The sequence below is a fragment of the Prionailurus bengalensis genome, chromosome B3 (genome assembly GCF_016509475.1).
Source record: "Prionailurus bengalensis isolate Pbe53 chromosome B3, Fcat_Pben_1.1_paternal_pri, whole genome shotgun sequence".
In the NCBI taxonomy this organism is placed as follows: Eukaryota; Metazoa; Chordata; class Mammalia; order Carnivora; family Felidae; genus Prionailurus; species Prionailurus bengalensis.
In genome coordinates, this window is record NC_057355.1 from 115,518,119 (window position 1) to 115,536,607 (window position 18,489).

Consider the following 18,489-nt stretch of genomic DNA (forward strand, 5'->3'; position numbering starts at 1 on the left):
TACAGTAAATGAAAAGCTTGTAGCATTTCATGTGATAACTTTATCTGGTAGGCTCTAGGTTGGAATATTAAACAAAATCCTGCAGAATGTACTGATGGGGCAAGACGATGAGCAAATACTTAAAGGAGTGGTACTATTTTGGGGGGGCGGGGGAGGAGAGAAGTTGAAAAATCAGGTAAGTGATCATTCAAATGATATAATGGAAATCAAATCTCTGGAATTACCTAGTCCTTTCCTAAGCAAGAAGACTTGGGCTTGGTGATAGTCACCAGAGAATCCAAAGGTTTCATTCAGTCCTCATCCTGCGTATTCGACCTGTCAGCAAGATCCAGCGTAGTTACCTCTCCTTTCTTCACTGCCTTCCTAGGATCACCATCTCTTGGTTTTCCTGCTACTTCATTGGTCACTCCTTGTTGGTTTCCTTTTTGGCTTCTCTCGCTGACTTTTTTTTTTTTTAATGTTTATTTTTTTTCACTGTTTATTTTTTTAATGTTTATTATTTATTTTTGAAAAAGAGAGACAGGGAGACAGAGCGTGAGCGGGGAAGGGGCGGGGGAACACAGAATCTGAAGCAGGCTCCAGGCTCTGAGCTGTCAGCACAGGGCTCGAACCCACGAACCATGAGATCAAGACCTGAGCTGAAGTTGGATGCTTAGCTGACTGAGCCACCCAGGCGCCCCATCCTCTCCCTGACTTCTTAACACTTGAATGCCTTAGGGCTCGCCTTTGCTCTCCTTCTTTTGACTAGGTATGCTCACCTGTTTGGTGATTTCATCCAGTCTTATGGCTTTAAATACAACCTACATATGACCATAACTCAAATTTTTATCTCTAGTCCAGAACGTTCTCTCAAACTCTAGAATTTCATACCTCTATATCCAAACTGTTCAATATCTATCTCTACCTGGATGTTTAAGAGACATCTCAAATGCTACCTGCTTCCCCTCTTCCCCTGGCAAATCTATCAGGAAATCCTGATGCATTTCCCTTCAAAACACAGCTAGACTGTAACCTCTATTACCTTGGCTCGAGCCACCATCACCAGTCATCTGTGTTATGTGAGACTCCTACCAGTCCTCACTCCTATCTTTGGCAGCCCCACTCCCACCATCTATCCTCAACTCAGCAGCTAGAGCGACGCCGTTAAAATAAGCTGGATTGTGTCACTCCTCTGCTCAGAATTCTCTAATGGCTCCCCCGTTTCACCCACAGTAACAGCCTATAGGGACACTCCCTGTGCCCCACTTACCACTGTGACTTCAACCCCTACTATTCCCCCCTCCCTCACTCTGCTTCAACACATTGATTTCCTTGTTGTTTCTCAAACACACGAGGCACAGTTTCGCTTCAGAACTTTGCACTAGTTCTACCTAAAATACTCTTCCCCCAGATTTCTGCATGGCTAACTGCCTTACCACTTTGAAGTTTTGCTCAAACGGGATCTCCTCAAAGAGGTCTATACTGAACATCCCATCGAAAAAAATTACATTTCCCTGCCCCCTCCATACCACTTCCTATCCTCCTTATTCCACTCTATTTATTTTCCATAGCACTTCTAACTTTTTAGACATAATTTACTGTGTCTACTGTTTTTTTTTTAAGTTTATTTATTTATTTAAGTAATCTCTACACTCAGTGTGGGGCTTATCCACGATCGCCAGATCAAGAGTGGCACGTTCCTTCGACTGAGCCAGCCAGGTGCCCCTACTGTGTCTACTGTTTATGATTTGCTTCTCTTGGTAGAGTATAAGCTCCATGATGGCAGGGATCTTTTGTTCCTTTGCTGTATATCCCAACACTTTAGAACAGTGCCCGTGTGGAGTAGGTTGTCAATAAACATTTGCCAAATGAATGAAAAGATGTGCCTGTGGAATATAAGTATACTGGACAAGACCTAATCTTTGTTAGTGGGCTCCATCACCCAATGTGTGGATTATCAAGTGTTTCTCCATCTTCCCTTTGTCGGTGTTGGATGTTTCTTTTACGGCAGTTGTACAATAGTAAGAATGGGGAAATAAAGGGGCTAACTCCTCCTTATGCTTCACAATCCTCTGAAATGCTAATTCCATGAAAACTTTACTGATCCTCCACATCTCTTCAAGACTCCCTTACTGATCTTTTCTATGGGCTTTGGAACCCTCTTTTAAAAATTTTTTTTTTTTTTCAACGTTTATCTATTTTTGGGACAGAGAGAGACAGAGCATGAACGGGGGAGGGGCAGAGAGAGAGGGAGACACAGAATCCGAAACAGGCTCCAGGCTCCGAGCCATCAGCCCAGAGCCCGACGCGGGGCTCGAACTCACAGACCGCGAGATCGTGACCTGGCTGAAGTCGGACGTCCAACCGACTACGCCACCCAGGCGCCCCTGGAACCCTCTTTTAAATTAAGTGTGTTCACACACACACCCTTTTCTCATCTTTCTCAGACTGGAAGTTCTTTGCAGCCAAGAAAGTATTTATTCTTTCAATCACCTGTAGTGCTTTGCATAATGTCTTATGTTCGGATACTTAGGAAGTGAACAAATTGAAGTAAATCCCCTCATCATCTTCTCTGGAACAAGCCTTGGAGGGGGAAGCTAAAGCTATTATTACCAAAATAATAATTTTGGGGAGTATCTGTTGAGGCAATTAATCTATTTCATTCCTGACACCACTGGTAGAATTAAGATGTTACTGCTCTGAGGGGCAAGGGACTACTTCTTTCCGTGCTATAGCTAAAAGCGTTGTTCAAATAACCTCAGTAATTCCAAAAGGCCTGAGTGAACACTCCCTGAGTCTCTAAGTTTCAAACAAACCATAAGAAGTACAATCAGGGTCCTGACAATACAGAGAGCAGTGGCTGCCTCGTGGGGAGGCACCTAACCACCTAGGAGTTTAAAAACAGCCAGACGAGGACAGCCAGTGCTGTCAGAAAAGCTCCAAGAACCCCACAGACTGCAGTGCTTAACTGCGCAAAAAGTCAGTTTATACTAGTTCCTCTTTCATTGTCTGTACTTCACATGCGTTTGCAACCAACTACTCGTGACCAATTAAAACAGTTGTCTTCCAGCTACAAGGGAGGAAGAAGCAGATGCCCAGGCCTAACCCACTGAGAGTGAACGCATGTCTAGAAAAAGGAGGAGAGACAGAGCACGCATACACATGCAGGGCCTGTGAAAATGCACGTACAGCTGTTTCCAGCCTACATCCTTGGCCTGCTGGCCGTGGGGGTGGCTGCAGCAACTGGGCAGTGAAACTGCATGGTTTTCCCCTCTATTCAGGGAAAAATCTGTCATAGAGCTTTCCCCCTCTTTAACTACTGATGAATCAAGAGCAACCCTCTTGATTCAAGAACATGCAAGAACAACTCAAATGGCCATTCACAAGGGCACCAGAGGAAGGCAATGTCTTGGATTCCAAGGAGTTTCTCAGAGAAAAGTTAAAAGGGAGAAAGCTTTCTTCACGAGAAATATCATTAAAGAGTAGCTATTGAATAACGTTCAACAATATCCCTAGATAGAAGGTAGATATTATTACTATGGTTGTACTGTTTATATTGCTAATATTCTTCCTTTACAGAGGAAGAAATAAGTTTGGCACGGTTAAACAATTTTTCCGAAGGCTAATCCAGAAGACAAATGGATCAGGTGTTCAAACACAGGCCTACCAACTCTATTACATTATGCTTCTTTCCATAAATAGTAAGGTCTTAGCATAGAGGCATATCTCAAGGGAAGCAACTCTATCTGTGAAAACCCTAAAGATCTTTACAGCAAGAATTAGGGGAAAGGGAAGGAGAAAGTAATATGAAGATTTTCCAGAGACACCCACCTCCACCACATGTTGCCAAACTTCATTACTTCCATACCTAAGTTACTAGGGAGCTAGTATCTTAATATACATAGCAGTAACAATGTCTTACAGTTTTCAGAGAGCTCCCAAAACTGTTAAATCATTTCATGGGAGGAGAAGGATTTTTACAGAAGAAACTAACGCTCAGACAATTGCTGTAAGGTAACTCAATCAGCCAGTTAGTGGCAGCACTGGACTTGAATCCAGGTATGATTTTAAGCCTAATGCTTTTTCCAATACACCACACCGGCTCTATACATAACTGTTGGTCTGTTTATTTTAGCTTCAGAATGACCACATAAAAAAGATGCTCTTCCTATGTGAAGAGCAAAACATTCTGATGGGCTTGTTCTTTGCCACAGCAGAATTCCCAGTTCTACTCATTCCTCTAATTTTTAGAGAGATTTCTAGAAAATGAGTTATTTTTTTTAATATGAAATTGTCAAATTGGTTTCCATACAATACCCAGTGCTCATCCCAAAAGGTGCCCTCCTCAATGCCCATCACCTACCCTACCCTCCCTCCCACCCCCCCCCTCAACCCTCAGTTTGTTCTCAGTGAAAATGAGTTATTTGATATCAAGTAAAAAACAGCCTACTCTTGCCAGGTAGCTAGTTTTATAGTGGGTATTAGGTCTTACATCTCAAAATGATTTCCTCAGCCTACTGGGAAGCCCTAAGCAGATTACTTAGCCAATTTGTTAAATCAGTACCATTTATATAATAAATACATTTCAGCTCTTTGGAGTTTGGAACTGGAGTTCCCCCAGTGATATTCAGTCTTTGTGAACAGGAGAGTGGAGAAGAAAAGGATGCCCTTGCTTTTGGCTCACACTCAGGACTGCTCTCCACTAGTTCTCTCAGCATTTGGTATGCCCTGCAAAGCATACAGTAGGCATGCGTTAAGTGCTGATGGCTTGTCTTATTAAGACATATAAGCAAGGCAGTTTCCCCATATTAGCCTGCCTTAGTATCTTCTGTTCAACTGGCAGGCAGGCATGCATAGAGTGAGTGAGCTCGGCCTCATCCATATTTTGTTTAAATCAAAGAGGCCATAGATTAAAGTAGGAATTTCCCCTCAGACTTTTTGTCATCTGAGCATTCAAAGCTAGAACCCACAGGCTGCATCTACCTCATATACTATGCTTGGCTTGCGGAACACTGCTGAATGTTTTTAAAGTTACAAATTCATTGCCAACATTTAAATAGAGAGGTTACATATAAAAATGAGGGGTTCTAAATATCCCTGAAGCCAGGTTTAAGAGTAGGGCTCAAAACAGGAGGCGTTGAGAGCCTGTATAAAGAGGCAGTTATACCATTATGCTCTCCTCTGAGCACACATGGCCAGGAAACTGCCCATTCCCCACACAGGCAGAGACCTCGGGGTGGGATTAAATACAAATCTGTGTATAGATCTGTGAGAGCCATAGCTCTATTCTCCTATTTGGCTCTTAGAATCATGGCTTAACTACCAAGCAAATACCACTAGCTCAAAGATTCCCATTCGAGGAAAGTAGCTGGTTTCAAGAGCAGAAAGTCAATAGAGAATGTCCAATATTGAAAATTCAAAGATATCAGGAGTTACCGGAAAAGAAAGGAACTGTTGTGTTTAAAAAAAAAAGAAAAAAGTTTTGTAATATTATTTGACTTAAAAATATGTACCTGTATTATTTTGATAAAAAGAAGTACTTATAAAAATAGTGAAAGTTATGAAGAAAGAATAAAAAGAATAGAAAGGAAAAGGAAAGATATATGAACAAGGGAAAACAAAAGAATGTGGGTGGGTTGTCAGAAGAGTGGCAGGAAGGCTGCATTCGCTAAATGAGCCAAGGTTCACAAAAAATAATGCACAAAGGTGCTTACACACAAAGCAAGACAATGATCAAAGGGGCAGACTTATTGTGATAGACTAATGTTGAAGGGCAATACAGAGAAAACAAACCCCTCCGTTACCAGTTAGCGAATCCAACAAGAAAGGTAATCATAACGTCCTATTCTTCACTTGTGTACAAAGAAACCCAAGCATCAAGTAAAGGATGGGAATCCAGGGCCAACCACAGCCCATGTGGAAACCACAGAGTTCCTAGCCAACTCTAAGTATGAGCAGATCACGGGTTCTGGGGCCTCCAAAAACAGCTTGAGTGATCCCGAGTGTATTTCCTGAAACACCCGGTAGCACACTAAATATCAAGGAGCCAAGATTTTCTCTGGTCAGACTTCATCTGTTGAGCTTATTCAGTGAACCCTTAAACAGAGGTAGAACAAATCCAGAGGCAAGAAATCAGTATAGCAAAGAAAACAAACATCATCTCTTTGAAGAACTGCTAAACTAAACATGGGGGGTGCTATCTCTGGGGAAGATCTAGAAGAGGACATGAGTGCTACCTTCAAATGAGTAAAAAGCTATGAAGAGGAAGAAGGGCCATTCTCATTAAGCCAGCACTCAAGAAACTACCGGGAAACAGAGTAAGACTTATGGAAGAACTTTCTAGTCACTGGCATTACCCTGGGGGAACAAGCACTTTATCATGATGGATATCCTGGCAGAGGTTTTAAGTTATTCCTCAATAAAAGTGTACTTAAATATATGTAAGTTATAACTCAAGAAAAAATGATTGTGGGGTTGGGTATGTGAACAGAAAATTTTATAGACCACTGATCTGGCCAAATATCCATGCAGTGTTCATGGGATGAATGCTGGGATCTCATGTTTTCATCTTTATTTAGTTGAGAAAATTGTATTTCTATTGTGATTTATTCTTTGATTGATAAGTATTTATTAATTTTTCTTTTTTTCTTGAGGAATTAAAAAAATATCTAGAAAATAGCGCAAAAAGTGGAGATTCATAAAGTTGAACACCCTTATAACCAACATCCAGGTCAAAACTTGGAATATTTTCTGGCCATTTTCATGCCCCATGTGCCTCATTCCAATTATAACCCTTTCCCACCCCCTTAATCAACTATTATCCTGATTGCTATATTAATCACCTCTCTGCATTGTTAATAATTTTATGCATCCAAGTGTACATTTCTAAAACTTCAGTTTTGCCTGGTTTTTGTTTTGTTTAATATGTCTTTTACATTTCTTAAACAATAGGTTTCCTCCTGGCCATCCGCTCTTTTTCTCATTAGAATGTATTTATTGGAGAAAACAGGCCATTTGACCTATCATTTCTGACAGTCTGGGTTTTGTGGCTGGTATCCTCACACCATAGCACAATTTGCTCCTCTGTCCTCTGTGCTTCCTGCAAACTGAAAGCTGGATCCTGAGGTTTTATTCAGAGTTGTTTTATTTGGCAAGCCTATTAGTAGTATTGTACTCTTTTATCAGGAGGCACACAATGTCTAATTGCTTTTCTTTTTATGATGTTGGCACCTGTCAATGCTCAGTATTTAGATGCATTAATTCATTGAAGCCTGTAAGTGATTACATTAAAATTATATAATTTCTTTGCAAACATGTCTTTATTAAACCTACATTTTTCGTAGATATTTTCCCTGGATATAGAATTCTGGGTTGGCAGATTTTAATTCTCTAAGCACTTTAGAGATGTCATTCTATTATATTATGACTTCCATAATTTGGCCATCACTCTTATTGTTGCTCATTTGTAAGTGATTTGTACATTTTCTTAGGCTGCTTTTGGTTTCTCATTATCTTTTGTTTTCAAGAGTTTGACTTATGATGTGCCTAAGTGTGTTGTATTTATCCTGTTTGTGATTACTGAGTTTCTTGAATCTGAGAATTAGTATATTTCATTTGTTTGGGGAAATTCTTTTAGCTATTACCTCTTCATATATTGTTTCTGCTTCATTTTCTCTCTTATATTTCTGGGACTTCAATTTCATATATGCTAGATCATCTGTGTTCCACTTGTCTCTTACACTGTTCTGCTCTTTCCATTCTCTGTTCTCACTGACCTTTGATATTTTTTATTGACCTGCCTTCTATTCACAAGCCTGTCCACTGTAGGTTAAATCCACCCAGTGCATTCTTAGTTTTAGATACAGTTTTCAGTTTTAGAATGTCTCCATAATTGTTTTCTAAGTAGATTCCAATTCTCCATTGAGATTCTCCATGTTTCTTCTATTTTCTTTATCACATTTATAATATTTAAGGTCTTTATCTGTTAGCTTCAACATATGGATAATTTTGTGGGTTGGCTCCTATTATTTTTTCCCTCTTTATTAGTGGCCACATTTTTATGCCTCATAATTTTTTACTGTATGCTGGACACTGTGTGTGTGTGTGGGGGAGGGGGTGAGACAACCATAGAGACTGCTATGGACTGAAATGTCTCCCCCAGATACAAATGTTGAAGCCCTAATTCCCAATGTGACTGTATTTGGATATAAGGCTTTTAAGGAAGTCATTAAAGTTACATGGAGTCATAAGGGTAGGACTCTACTCCAATAGGACTGGTGTCCTCATAAAAAGGAGGGACACCAGTAATGTGTGTGCACAGAGAAAAGGCCATGTGAGAACACAGTGAGAAGGTGGTCATTTGCAAGCCAAGAAGAGAAGCCTCAGGAGAAATCAAACTTGCCAGCATCTTGACCTTGGACTTCTAACCTCCAGAACTGTGAGAGAAAATACATTTCTGCTCTTAAAGTCACCCATTTTGTGGGATTTTGTTATAGCAGCCCAAGAAGACTAACAGACTAAAGCTGATTTCCTCCATACCCATTCCACTCTATAGAAAATAAGGTAAGGGGCTGATCATCCTCAATCTAATCAAGAGGAACTAGGTCAGGGCTTGGTTGCTTCTTTAATAGAAATAAATCTACTTCTGGTTTCAGAGGTCTCAAAGGCAAGACCTGAAGGGTATATGTGGCAGGTGCCTTCCTCTAATTGGAGTCTGTGTCCTAAGCACCAGAAGATTGCACGATCTCATTCAGCCTTTCTGGTCCAGCCTCATTCTCAAGTGTAAGCCTCCTGGGCTTTTAATGGGGAGTCTGACAAGTCTCTGTTGTCCGCTGTTCTGAATGTTCTGTCCTTTGGAGATTTTAAGCTTAGCTCTTTATCCTCCTTTCCTGTGCAGGTTCACAATCTGGCAAATGCCCAGTGGAGCAGGCCCCTCCCACTAGGGATCTTTTGCCTCCAAAATGCTGTGTTAAGGTGGGAACTGAATTTTGCCTCTCCAGCCTAGCCCCCTAGCTCCCAGGACAACCCCAGCACTCAGCAAAAGTCCTACGGGGAAGAATGGCCATGGGTTTGAGGCACTCCTAGATTGTACTCTGTCATATCAACCCATGTGGTCATTGCAAATTCTGATTTCTTCTGACCCCCAGCAGCCTGCCTGAGGCAGCCCAATCTGCAGCCTCCGCCCAGATGCGCCTAGGAAAGACAAAGGTCAGCACTTTCTGCTCGGCTAGGAAGGGCTCTTCCTTCTCCAGAATTTGAGTTCTTCTAGCACGCTTTGTTGTCGCAGCTCTCTGACACCTTTACGGCAGGAGCTACCTACTGCTTCCTCTGCTGGATCTAGTCCTACAAATCCTTTTTTAAAAACAAATGTTTGTTCATTTTTAAGAGAGAGAAAGAGAGTGTGCGTGCATGTGCGAGCAGGGGAGGGGCAGGGAGGTTGGGGGTACAGATGATCCGAAGTGGGCTCTGACAGCAGAGAGCCTGATGCAGGGCTCCAATTCACGAAATGAGAGATCATGACCTGAGCCGAAGTTGGACGCTTACCCGACTGAGCCACCCAGGTGTCCCATAAGTCCTTTTTTAATAGAAAATTTACATTATTCTTTTTTCCTCCTTGAAATAATATTGCCACATTACCTACAACCCCCCCCTCAATTTCAGCCTAATATATTTTTGCAACTTGGAGGTTTATATACCTCACAGCAATGCACAATGTTCTAGGGTTCAAATGGTCAGAAATTTATGGAGTAAATTTCTGAAAGGTTTTCTGGGTGTTTTGTTTTGTTTTCTAAAGTAGAAGGGAAAGGGGGAAGTGGGGAAGGAGAATGGGTACTTTCTTAGGAATACTGATTTTACGAAAGAATACACATGGAATTTGAGAATTTAGAACTGAATTCTTTTAAAGCAGCTGTGCCTATAAAAATACTTGGAAAGTCTAGGTATCCATATCCTGGTTTTAATATTGGAATCCTAAATCAGCTATCAGGTCCCTGCCAACTCCAAGACTGGATAGGTATCTATACTTAAAAAGTCAGCTTGGGGTGCCTGGGTGGCTTGGTCGGTTGAGTGTCCGACTCTTGATTTTGGATCAAGTCATGATCCCAGAACCGTGGGATTGAGCCCTACGTCAGACTCCACGCCAAGTGAAAGCCTGCTTAGGATTCTCTCTTGCTCCTTCTGCCTCTCCCCTACTCGTGTGTGCTCACACACTCTCTCTCTCTCTCCCTCTAAAAAAACAAAAGTCAGCCTAATTGTGGCCCATACCCTAAATCAGTACAAAAATTAGCTAGGAGAGGAAAAAAACCTAGACTACCATTGCTAAATCTTCTCTGTTCTCTCTTTATACAAACATGAAAAAGATTCCAGAGAACAGTACCACAGGAAGGGGGTTGTCCACTTTCTATTTTAAAAGTCACATTGACTTAATAATTAAGAGCTTTTTTAGATCAGGTAAAAGATAAAATTAGGCCCAAAGATTATTTCTCAGCTAATCAATCTAGAAGATTAGGGGGGTAGGAGACCTACTACAGAACTACCTCTAGAGCTAGAATACCGCTTTGGTTCAGATAGACTGCTGCTGTCCCATCTGGTCGTGCTTCACAGGTAAGCTGCTTCCCTCATGCTTTCCAAATTCCAGAAGGGAAAAAAGGCCTTTTGAAACTTGTTTAGTAACCAGACCACAGTAACAGGATAGTTACATCAAAAGTAGGCTTCAATAGGGGCACCTGGGTGGCGCAGTCGGTTAAGCGTCCGACTTCAGCCAGATCACGATCTCGCGGTCCGTGAGTTTGAGCCCCGCGTCAGGCTCTGGGCTGATGGCTCAGAGCCTGGAGCCTGTTTCCGATTCTGTGTCTCCTTCTCTCTCTGCCCCTCCCCCGTTCATGCTCTGTCTCTCTCTGTCCCAAAAATAAATAAACGTTGAAAAAAAAAATTTTTTTTGAAAAAAAAAAAGTAGGCTTCAACAAGTTTTGAAAGGCAGATATTTGGTAACAATATTGTTAATTTAGTAATGGGCAAGCCAACAACTTCCCTAAACTCTGAGCACTAGACAAATTTTATGTACTACACTTGGCTTAGTCTCCTATTACTTTCCTAATGGCCATTTTCCAGTTTGATGCCATGTATCACTGGAGCAGATGGCTATATTGAGCTGTCCTTGAGAATAAAAAATAGACATTTTCCTACCAGTAGGAAGCAACCAGTGTAAGACTCAACTGAGCTGAGGACACTATTATCAAGAATGAAGAACAATCCATGCTGTTTGAAAGCACAGATGGCCTAGATCCAAATTTATGGAAAGCTGCAGGTGTTTTTCAGAATACATCTAGAGAAAATGCAGAAATATTTCTTCCTAATTTCTTTGATATCTGGGGTCAGCCAAATCCAGGGAGTGAGCCTATCCATCAACAAAGAAAGTTTCCCTTTATTTGACATCACGAGGGAGGCCAAAGGAAAGGAAGAGGCCCTAACAACTCTTTGTACATAACAAACAGGAATGTGCAGATGGAAAATAAAGAAAAAGCATGTAAAAGATAAAAATATTACAGGTGTGAAAATGGACATAATGGAAATCTATGAAGTCTAAAGAAAAGTTCTTAGGAGGAAAAAAATCTGAGCATCACTATGTCAGTAAGGATCTGTATGAAGGTTAGAGTGAAATCTGGCTTCTAATTTTTATGCTAGTTTCCTTTGGTTGCTTTTCTGATAAGCTTATTCTCTTAAAAGAGAAATATGATCCTCTATTGCTACAGATCAGTCCTTTCAGGGTACAGCATGCCAAAGGTCAGTAGAGCCAACACTAAGTAGGTTCATACTAAGGATATACTCACCTGCTTCTGGATCTGCAGGAATTCTCCACATATACAGGTTAAAGTCATCAGAGCCTGAAAGGATATACTGTTGGGATAAAAAATATATATATTTATTATTTATATATTGATATACATCTATCTACCTATGTGTACAAAGATCCTTTTTACTTTATTTTTTAAGTTTATTTATTTATTTTGAGAGAGAGAGGGTAGGAGCCGGGGAGATGCAGAGAGAGAGAGGAAGAGAGAGAATCCCAAGCAGCTCCATGATAATGTGGGGCTCGGTATCACAAACCATGAGATTATGACCTGAACCGAGATCAAGAGTTGGATGCTCAACCGACTGAGCCACCCAGGTGCCCAAGTGAGATTTTTTAAAATAAATAAGACAAATGGGCATATATTCATAAGGCATCATGCAACAAATACCCTCTTTAAAGTGTCTGCCAATAAGGGGCACCTGGGTGGCTCAGCCAGTTAAGCATCCAACTTTGGCTCAGGTCATGAACTTCCTGTTCATAGGTTCGTGCCCTGCGTCAGGTCAGCTGTGCTGACAGCTCAGAGCCTGGAGCTTGCTTCAGATTCTGTGTCTCCTTCTCTGTTCCTCCCCTGCTCGTTAGCTCTCTTTCTCAAAGATAAATAAAGATTAAAAAAAAAGTATTTGCCAATTAAAAGACTCATTGGATAAAATTCAGCCACAACCAAACAACCTAATTCAAAAATGGGCAAAGGACTGGAACAGACATTTCTTCAAAGAAAACATATAAATGCCTAAGAAGCACATGAAAAGATGCTCAGCATCACTAATCATTAGGGAAATGAAAAGCAAAACCACAGTGAGATACCACTTCACAGTCATTGGGATGGCTATTACCAAAACCCCCCAGAAAACAAGTGTTGGGCAAGGATGTGGTGAAATTGAAAACCTATGCACTGCTAGTGGGAATAAATGGTGCAGCCACTATGGAACACCATATGGAGGTTCCTCAAAAAGTTAATCATAGAACTGCCATATGACTTAGCAGTTCCACTCCTAGGTATATATCAAAGAACTGAAAGCAGGAACTTGAGCTATCTGTACACCAATGTTCACAGAAGAATGTTTATGATACTCAAAATGTGGAAAAGATCTAAATGTCCATCAGTGGATGAATGGATGGATAAAATGTGGTATATACATTCAATGGACTATTATTCAGCCTTGAAAAGAAAATCCTGATACATGCTACAACATGGATGAATCTTGAAGGCATTATGCTAAGTGAAATAAGCCAGATACAAAAAGACAAATATTGTATAGTTCAACTTATGAGGTACCTAGAGTAGTCAAAGTCATAGAGACAGAATGTAGAATGGTAGTTGCCAAGGAATTGGGGGGGGAAGGGAGGAATGGGGAGCTACTGTTAAACGGGTATGGAGTTTCAGTTTGGAATGAACAAGTTCTAGAAATGGACAGTGGTGATGGTTACACACCAATGTGAATGTAGTTAATGCCACAGAATTGCACACTTAAAAATGATTACAATGGAAAGTTTTATGTTATGTGCATATGTATGTGTGTGTATGTATGTATATGTGTATATATATATATATTTAAAATTTTTATTATGAAGCATAGTTGACATACAATGTTATATTAGTTTCAGGTGTACAACATAGTGACTTGACAATTCTACACATTGCTCAATGCTCACCATGATAAGTGTAGTTACCATCTGTCAGCATATGCCATCAAAATATTATTGACTATATTCCCCATGCCATACTTTTCATCTCCATGACTGAACTTATTTTTTTTAATTATTTTTTTAATGTTTATTTATTTTTGAGAGATACAGAGACAGAGTGTGTGTGGGGGAAGGACAGAGAGAAAGGGAGAGAGAATCCGGAGCAGACAGGCTCTGAGCAAGCTGTCAGCACAGAGCCTGACATGGGGCTTGAACCCACAAACTGCGAGATCATGACCTGAGCTGAAGTCAGACGCCCAACCTGATGCCTGAGCCACCCAGGCACCCTTTAACTTATTTTAAAACTGGAAGTTTGTGCCTCTCCCTGGAAACCACCAGTTTGTTTTCTGTATTTATGGGTCTGTTTCTGGTTTTTATTTTGGTTTTTATATTATACATATAAGTGAAATCATATGGTATTTGCCTCTGACTTATTTCACTTAACATAATACCCTTTAAGACTATCCACATTGTTGCAAGTGGCAAGATCTCATTCTTTTTTATGACTAATATTCCATTACACACACACACACACACACACACACACACACACACACACTTTCTTAATCTATTTATCTATCAATGTATACTTGGGTTGCTTCCATAGCTTGGCTATTGTAAATATTGCTGCAATAAACATAGGGGTGCATATATCTTTTCATTTTCCTTGAGCAAACACTAAGTAGTGGAATTACTGTATCATATGGTAATTCTATTTTTAATTTTTCAAAGAGCCTCCATATAATTTCCATAGTGATTGCTATGTTATATGTATTTTTATCAGAATTAAAAAAAAAACACCTTTTAATGCAGAAAAAAAATTAGGAGCTTTCCAGAGATCTTTTTTTGCAATGGTAAGCATCCTAAACTTCCCTGCTGTCAACTGACATCTTTGAACAGGAAGCCATTGCCAACCCAGCCATGAATTAGTGCCAGGGGCATAAGCAATCCCCTTTTATGTGGCAGCTCCAAATTACTTCATCTCAGATAGGACACTGAACCAGATTGATTCTAATTAGGACTTATAAAAGCATTGTCTAACATTGCCTAACAGGAACAAGTCAGCAAATCTGACTGCTCATTTACTTGCAAAGATGAACAAAAGTATATTACTTTAAGTTGAAGTCAGCATTACTTCTTGTCTTTTGGTCTCATCTCCTTATCTCCCCAGAAAAAGAAAGGCCTATAGTTTTCTAAAGAAAACTTCTTACTTAAAATGACAGTGTGAACAATTCCAAAAACTGTTAAGTTCAACATACACACAACCTCATGCCTAATGTAAATACTTTACAATAATTAAAAATCAATTCAGCAGTCTTCAAAATACTTGTAGGAATATGAGAAAGGAGGCAAAGAAAGGCATGTTTAAATTTTTTTTTTTTCAACGTTTATTTATTTTTTGGGACAGAGAGAGACAGAGCCTGAACGGGGGAGGGGCAGAGAGAGAGGGAGACACAGAATCAGAAACAGGCTCCAGGCTCTGAGCCATCAGCCCAGAGCCTGACGCGGGGCTCGAACTCACGGACTGCGAGATCATGACCTGGCTGAAGTCTGACGCTTAACCGACTGCGCCACCCAGGCACCCCTAGAAAGGCATGTTTAAAGATAAAGCAAATGCTACCCACAGGGGCTAGGTCATGTAGCCCAGGGCACAGTGGAAAAATAAATGGGTCCAGTTTCCTCATCTGGTTGCTCTCTGTTATTGTCTGAATGTTAGTGTTCCCCCACCAAATTCACATGTTGAAATCCTAATGCCCAATGTAATGGTATCAGGAGGTGGGGCCTTTGGGAAGTGATTAGATCATGAGGGTAGACCCTTCATGAACAGAATTAGCACTCTTAATAGAGACCCAACATATGTCCCAAGCTGCCTTCCACTATGTGAGGACACACAGAGAAGTCCACAGTCTGCAACCCAGAAGAGGGCCTTCACCAGAACCCTTGCTGGTCTTGAACCCTGATCTTGGACTTTGAGCTTCCAGAACTGTGAGAAAGAAATTCCTGTCTTTTATAAGCCACCCAGTCTGTGCTGTTTTCTTATAGCAGCCATAACAGACTAAGACACTCTCTGAAGCTCATTTAATTCTAAGATTCTATTATTACTCTGGAAGGAATGGTAGAAATCAGATCAGAGCTAAAAGTCCCTAAGCGGCTGGCTCATGGTTACTTGACAAGTCATTACAGAAATATGCTCAAGACAAGGACACTCAAAGACTAATCTTATAAGACTTCAATTAAAAAGTTTCCTTAACAACATCAAAAAACAACTTGATTTTAAAAATGGGCAAAGTACTTGAATAGACATTTCTCCAAAAGAAAAAAATATATAATGGTCATATACAAATGGCCAATAAACACATGAAAAGATACTCAACATCATTAATCATTAGGGAAAATGCATATTGAAACCAAATAAGATACTGCCTTACACTCATTAGGATAGCTAATATAAAAAAAAAATGGCTAAGCAAAATTAGTCAGAGAAAGACAAATATCATATGACTTCACTCATATGAGGACTTTAAGACACAGAACAGATGAACGTAAGGGAAGAGAAGCAAATATAATGTAAAAACAGGGAAGGGACAAAACATAAGAGACTCTTAAATATGGAGAACAAACAGAGGGTTACTGGAGGGGTTGTGGGAGGGGGAATGGGCTAAACGGGTAGGGGGCATTATAGGGAATCTACTCCTGAAATCATTGTTGCACTATATGCTAACTAATTTGGATGTAAATTAAAAAAATAAAATAAAATAAAAACAGCAAGTAGTTCCTCAAAAAATTCAAGCATGATTAAAATTACTACACGATCCAGCAATTCCACTTCTGGGAAAATATCCAAAGAATTCAAAAGAGGATCTTTAAGAGATATTTGTACACCTGTGTTCACAGCAGCATTATCACATTAGCCAAGAGGTGGAAGCAACCCAAGTGTCCATCAATGTATAAAAAATGTGGTTAATACATACAATGGAACATTATTCAATCTCAAAAAGGAAGGAAATTCTGACTTGTGCTGTAACATGGATGAATCTTGAACTTGCTAAGTGAAATAAGCCAATCACAAAAACATAAATACTGTATGATTCCACTTATGAGGTGCCCAGGGTAGTCGGATTCATTGAGACAGAAAGTAGAATGGTAGTTTCCAAGGACTGGAGGGAAGGAGGAGTGGGGAGCTGCTGTTAAATGGGTATGGAATTTCAGTTTGGGAAGATAAAAAACTTCTGGAAATGGATGGTGGAGATGGTTACACAATGATGTGAATATACTTAATGCTACTAAAGTATACACTTTTAAAAAGTTTCCTTAAAACAAGAAAAAAGTGAATCCTTGTTGCCCTGACTTTAGGATTCATCCAGTAACTAACTCCCTGTAGTTTATAACATTTTCCTTGTTAAAATTAGGAAGCGGGAATTCAGTAGCCCAAGGGCTTTCCTCTCAAGCCTGTTTGCAAAACCACCTACTAGTTAGAGGTAAAGATTCATTGATTACATACTAACGAAGCATTTCTGTGCCAGATACTCTGGGGCTTACAAAGATATGTAAGGTAATACCTGGGTTCCCAAGGAGCTTAAATGAGGTAGAAAACATACATGTAGGTACATGACTATCATTCCATGAAGTAGAAATCACTAGGTGCCATTATGAGAAATAAGACGACTGGTGATTCACAAGAGGCAAAGCAAGATAGATTTGAGCACTGAGCTGGCCTTGGGTAAAGATGTGAAAAGGTGAAAGGAAGGAGCAAAGGTAAAGTAATGGGTGCTGTTTCAGCAGTAACAGGAAGTATGGCATAGCTCGATCCTTGATGCCCTGCTCATATCCCTCAGGCCTTTTTGCTGCATGTACTCTACCTGATCTCCAACCGGTTATCTAAGCCAAAGCCTAGGAGGCTGCAGGCTGTTCTGGTGAATGAACACTTCTCAGAAGCAGCACTCAACGAATGACGGATGGGAGTTGGTGTATCAATATTCCAGCTTCCTTGTTCCCAGGTGAAATAACTCTGAAATATATGTTCAATACACTCTCCCCTCAGGATCGAACTCCAACTGCCCACAGTTGTAGCTGGCTCGCTAAACCACTCGTCCTTTCCCTATCTTCCTTCTCCATTCCTCTACTATTTCCTACATTTCCAAATAAATTATGTGCACCTAAAACTGGAACACAAAATAAGACACATGCGGAGACAGAACATGAAAGAACTGTCCACTAATTATTTGTGTGTGTGCATGTACATACATATATATATGGCATGAAACTTATTTATTACTCAACATCTCATTTCATGCTCTATGTTTAAAAGAGGCTATAAGACTTTATAGACTTCCTGCTCCCTTGCCCCCCCTCCCAACCTTTCTCAAACTAAACAAGCAACAAATATTAAGAAAAGGTGAAAAAAAAGTGAGACAAGGCCGGGTTTATCCGAGGTTTACTATTTCATAGTGAAGGATCAGTGCTTGCCTATTTGTTCAGCTATTCAGCAGGGAAAGTCATGACCAGGTAAAAGGGACTCCCAGACAGAATGCTGACTCAGAAGACTGCCTTAGAAGGAAGAAAACTCCCACAGAGTTAAGGCCTCTTGGATTTAATATGACAGCTCCTAAAATATGTAGAAAATGCATACAATGTACAGGCTTCCCCTCAGGGATAAGGGCAACTCCTGACCCTCTCTTCCTCTTGGAACCATCACAAGGGAACGGCTTGGGATGATTTCCAAGGCGGGGGTCTTGACCCACTGCCGTCTAGTCAGACCGTTTAAGTGTTCACACACTGGAATCACAAAACTGCCCTGGAATTCATTTATGGCATTTCATGGTTGTCTGCTGGGCCCCTTCCAGCATTAAAAATTGGCTGCCTGGGATACTGCTGACTGTGGGAGACTGAAATAAAAATGAGTTCATCCTTTATTCATTAAACAAATATTTACCCAATGTCTACTATGTGTTGGGCACTGTTCCAAGGAAAGA

At 40.4% G+C, this 18,489-nt stretch overlaps 1 protein-coding gene across 3 annotated transcripts in view; it reads right to left on the reverse strand.

Moving 5' to 3' along the window:
* Positions 1–18,489, reverse strand: part of DCAF5 (DDB1 and CUL4 associated factor 5) — a 107,776-nt gene that overhangs the window by 17,279 nt on the left and 72,008 nt on the right. For all 3 annotated transcript variants that reach the window (XM_043554371.1, XM_043554372.1, XM_043554373.1), the window contains exon 7: positions 11,808–11,874. In XM_043554371.1, coding sequence (XP_043410306.1) covers positions 11,808–11,874 — 67 coding nt within the window. The remainder of the gene's footprint in view (positions 1–11,807; positions 11,875–18,489) is intronic.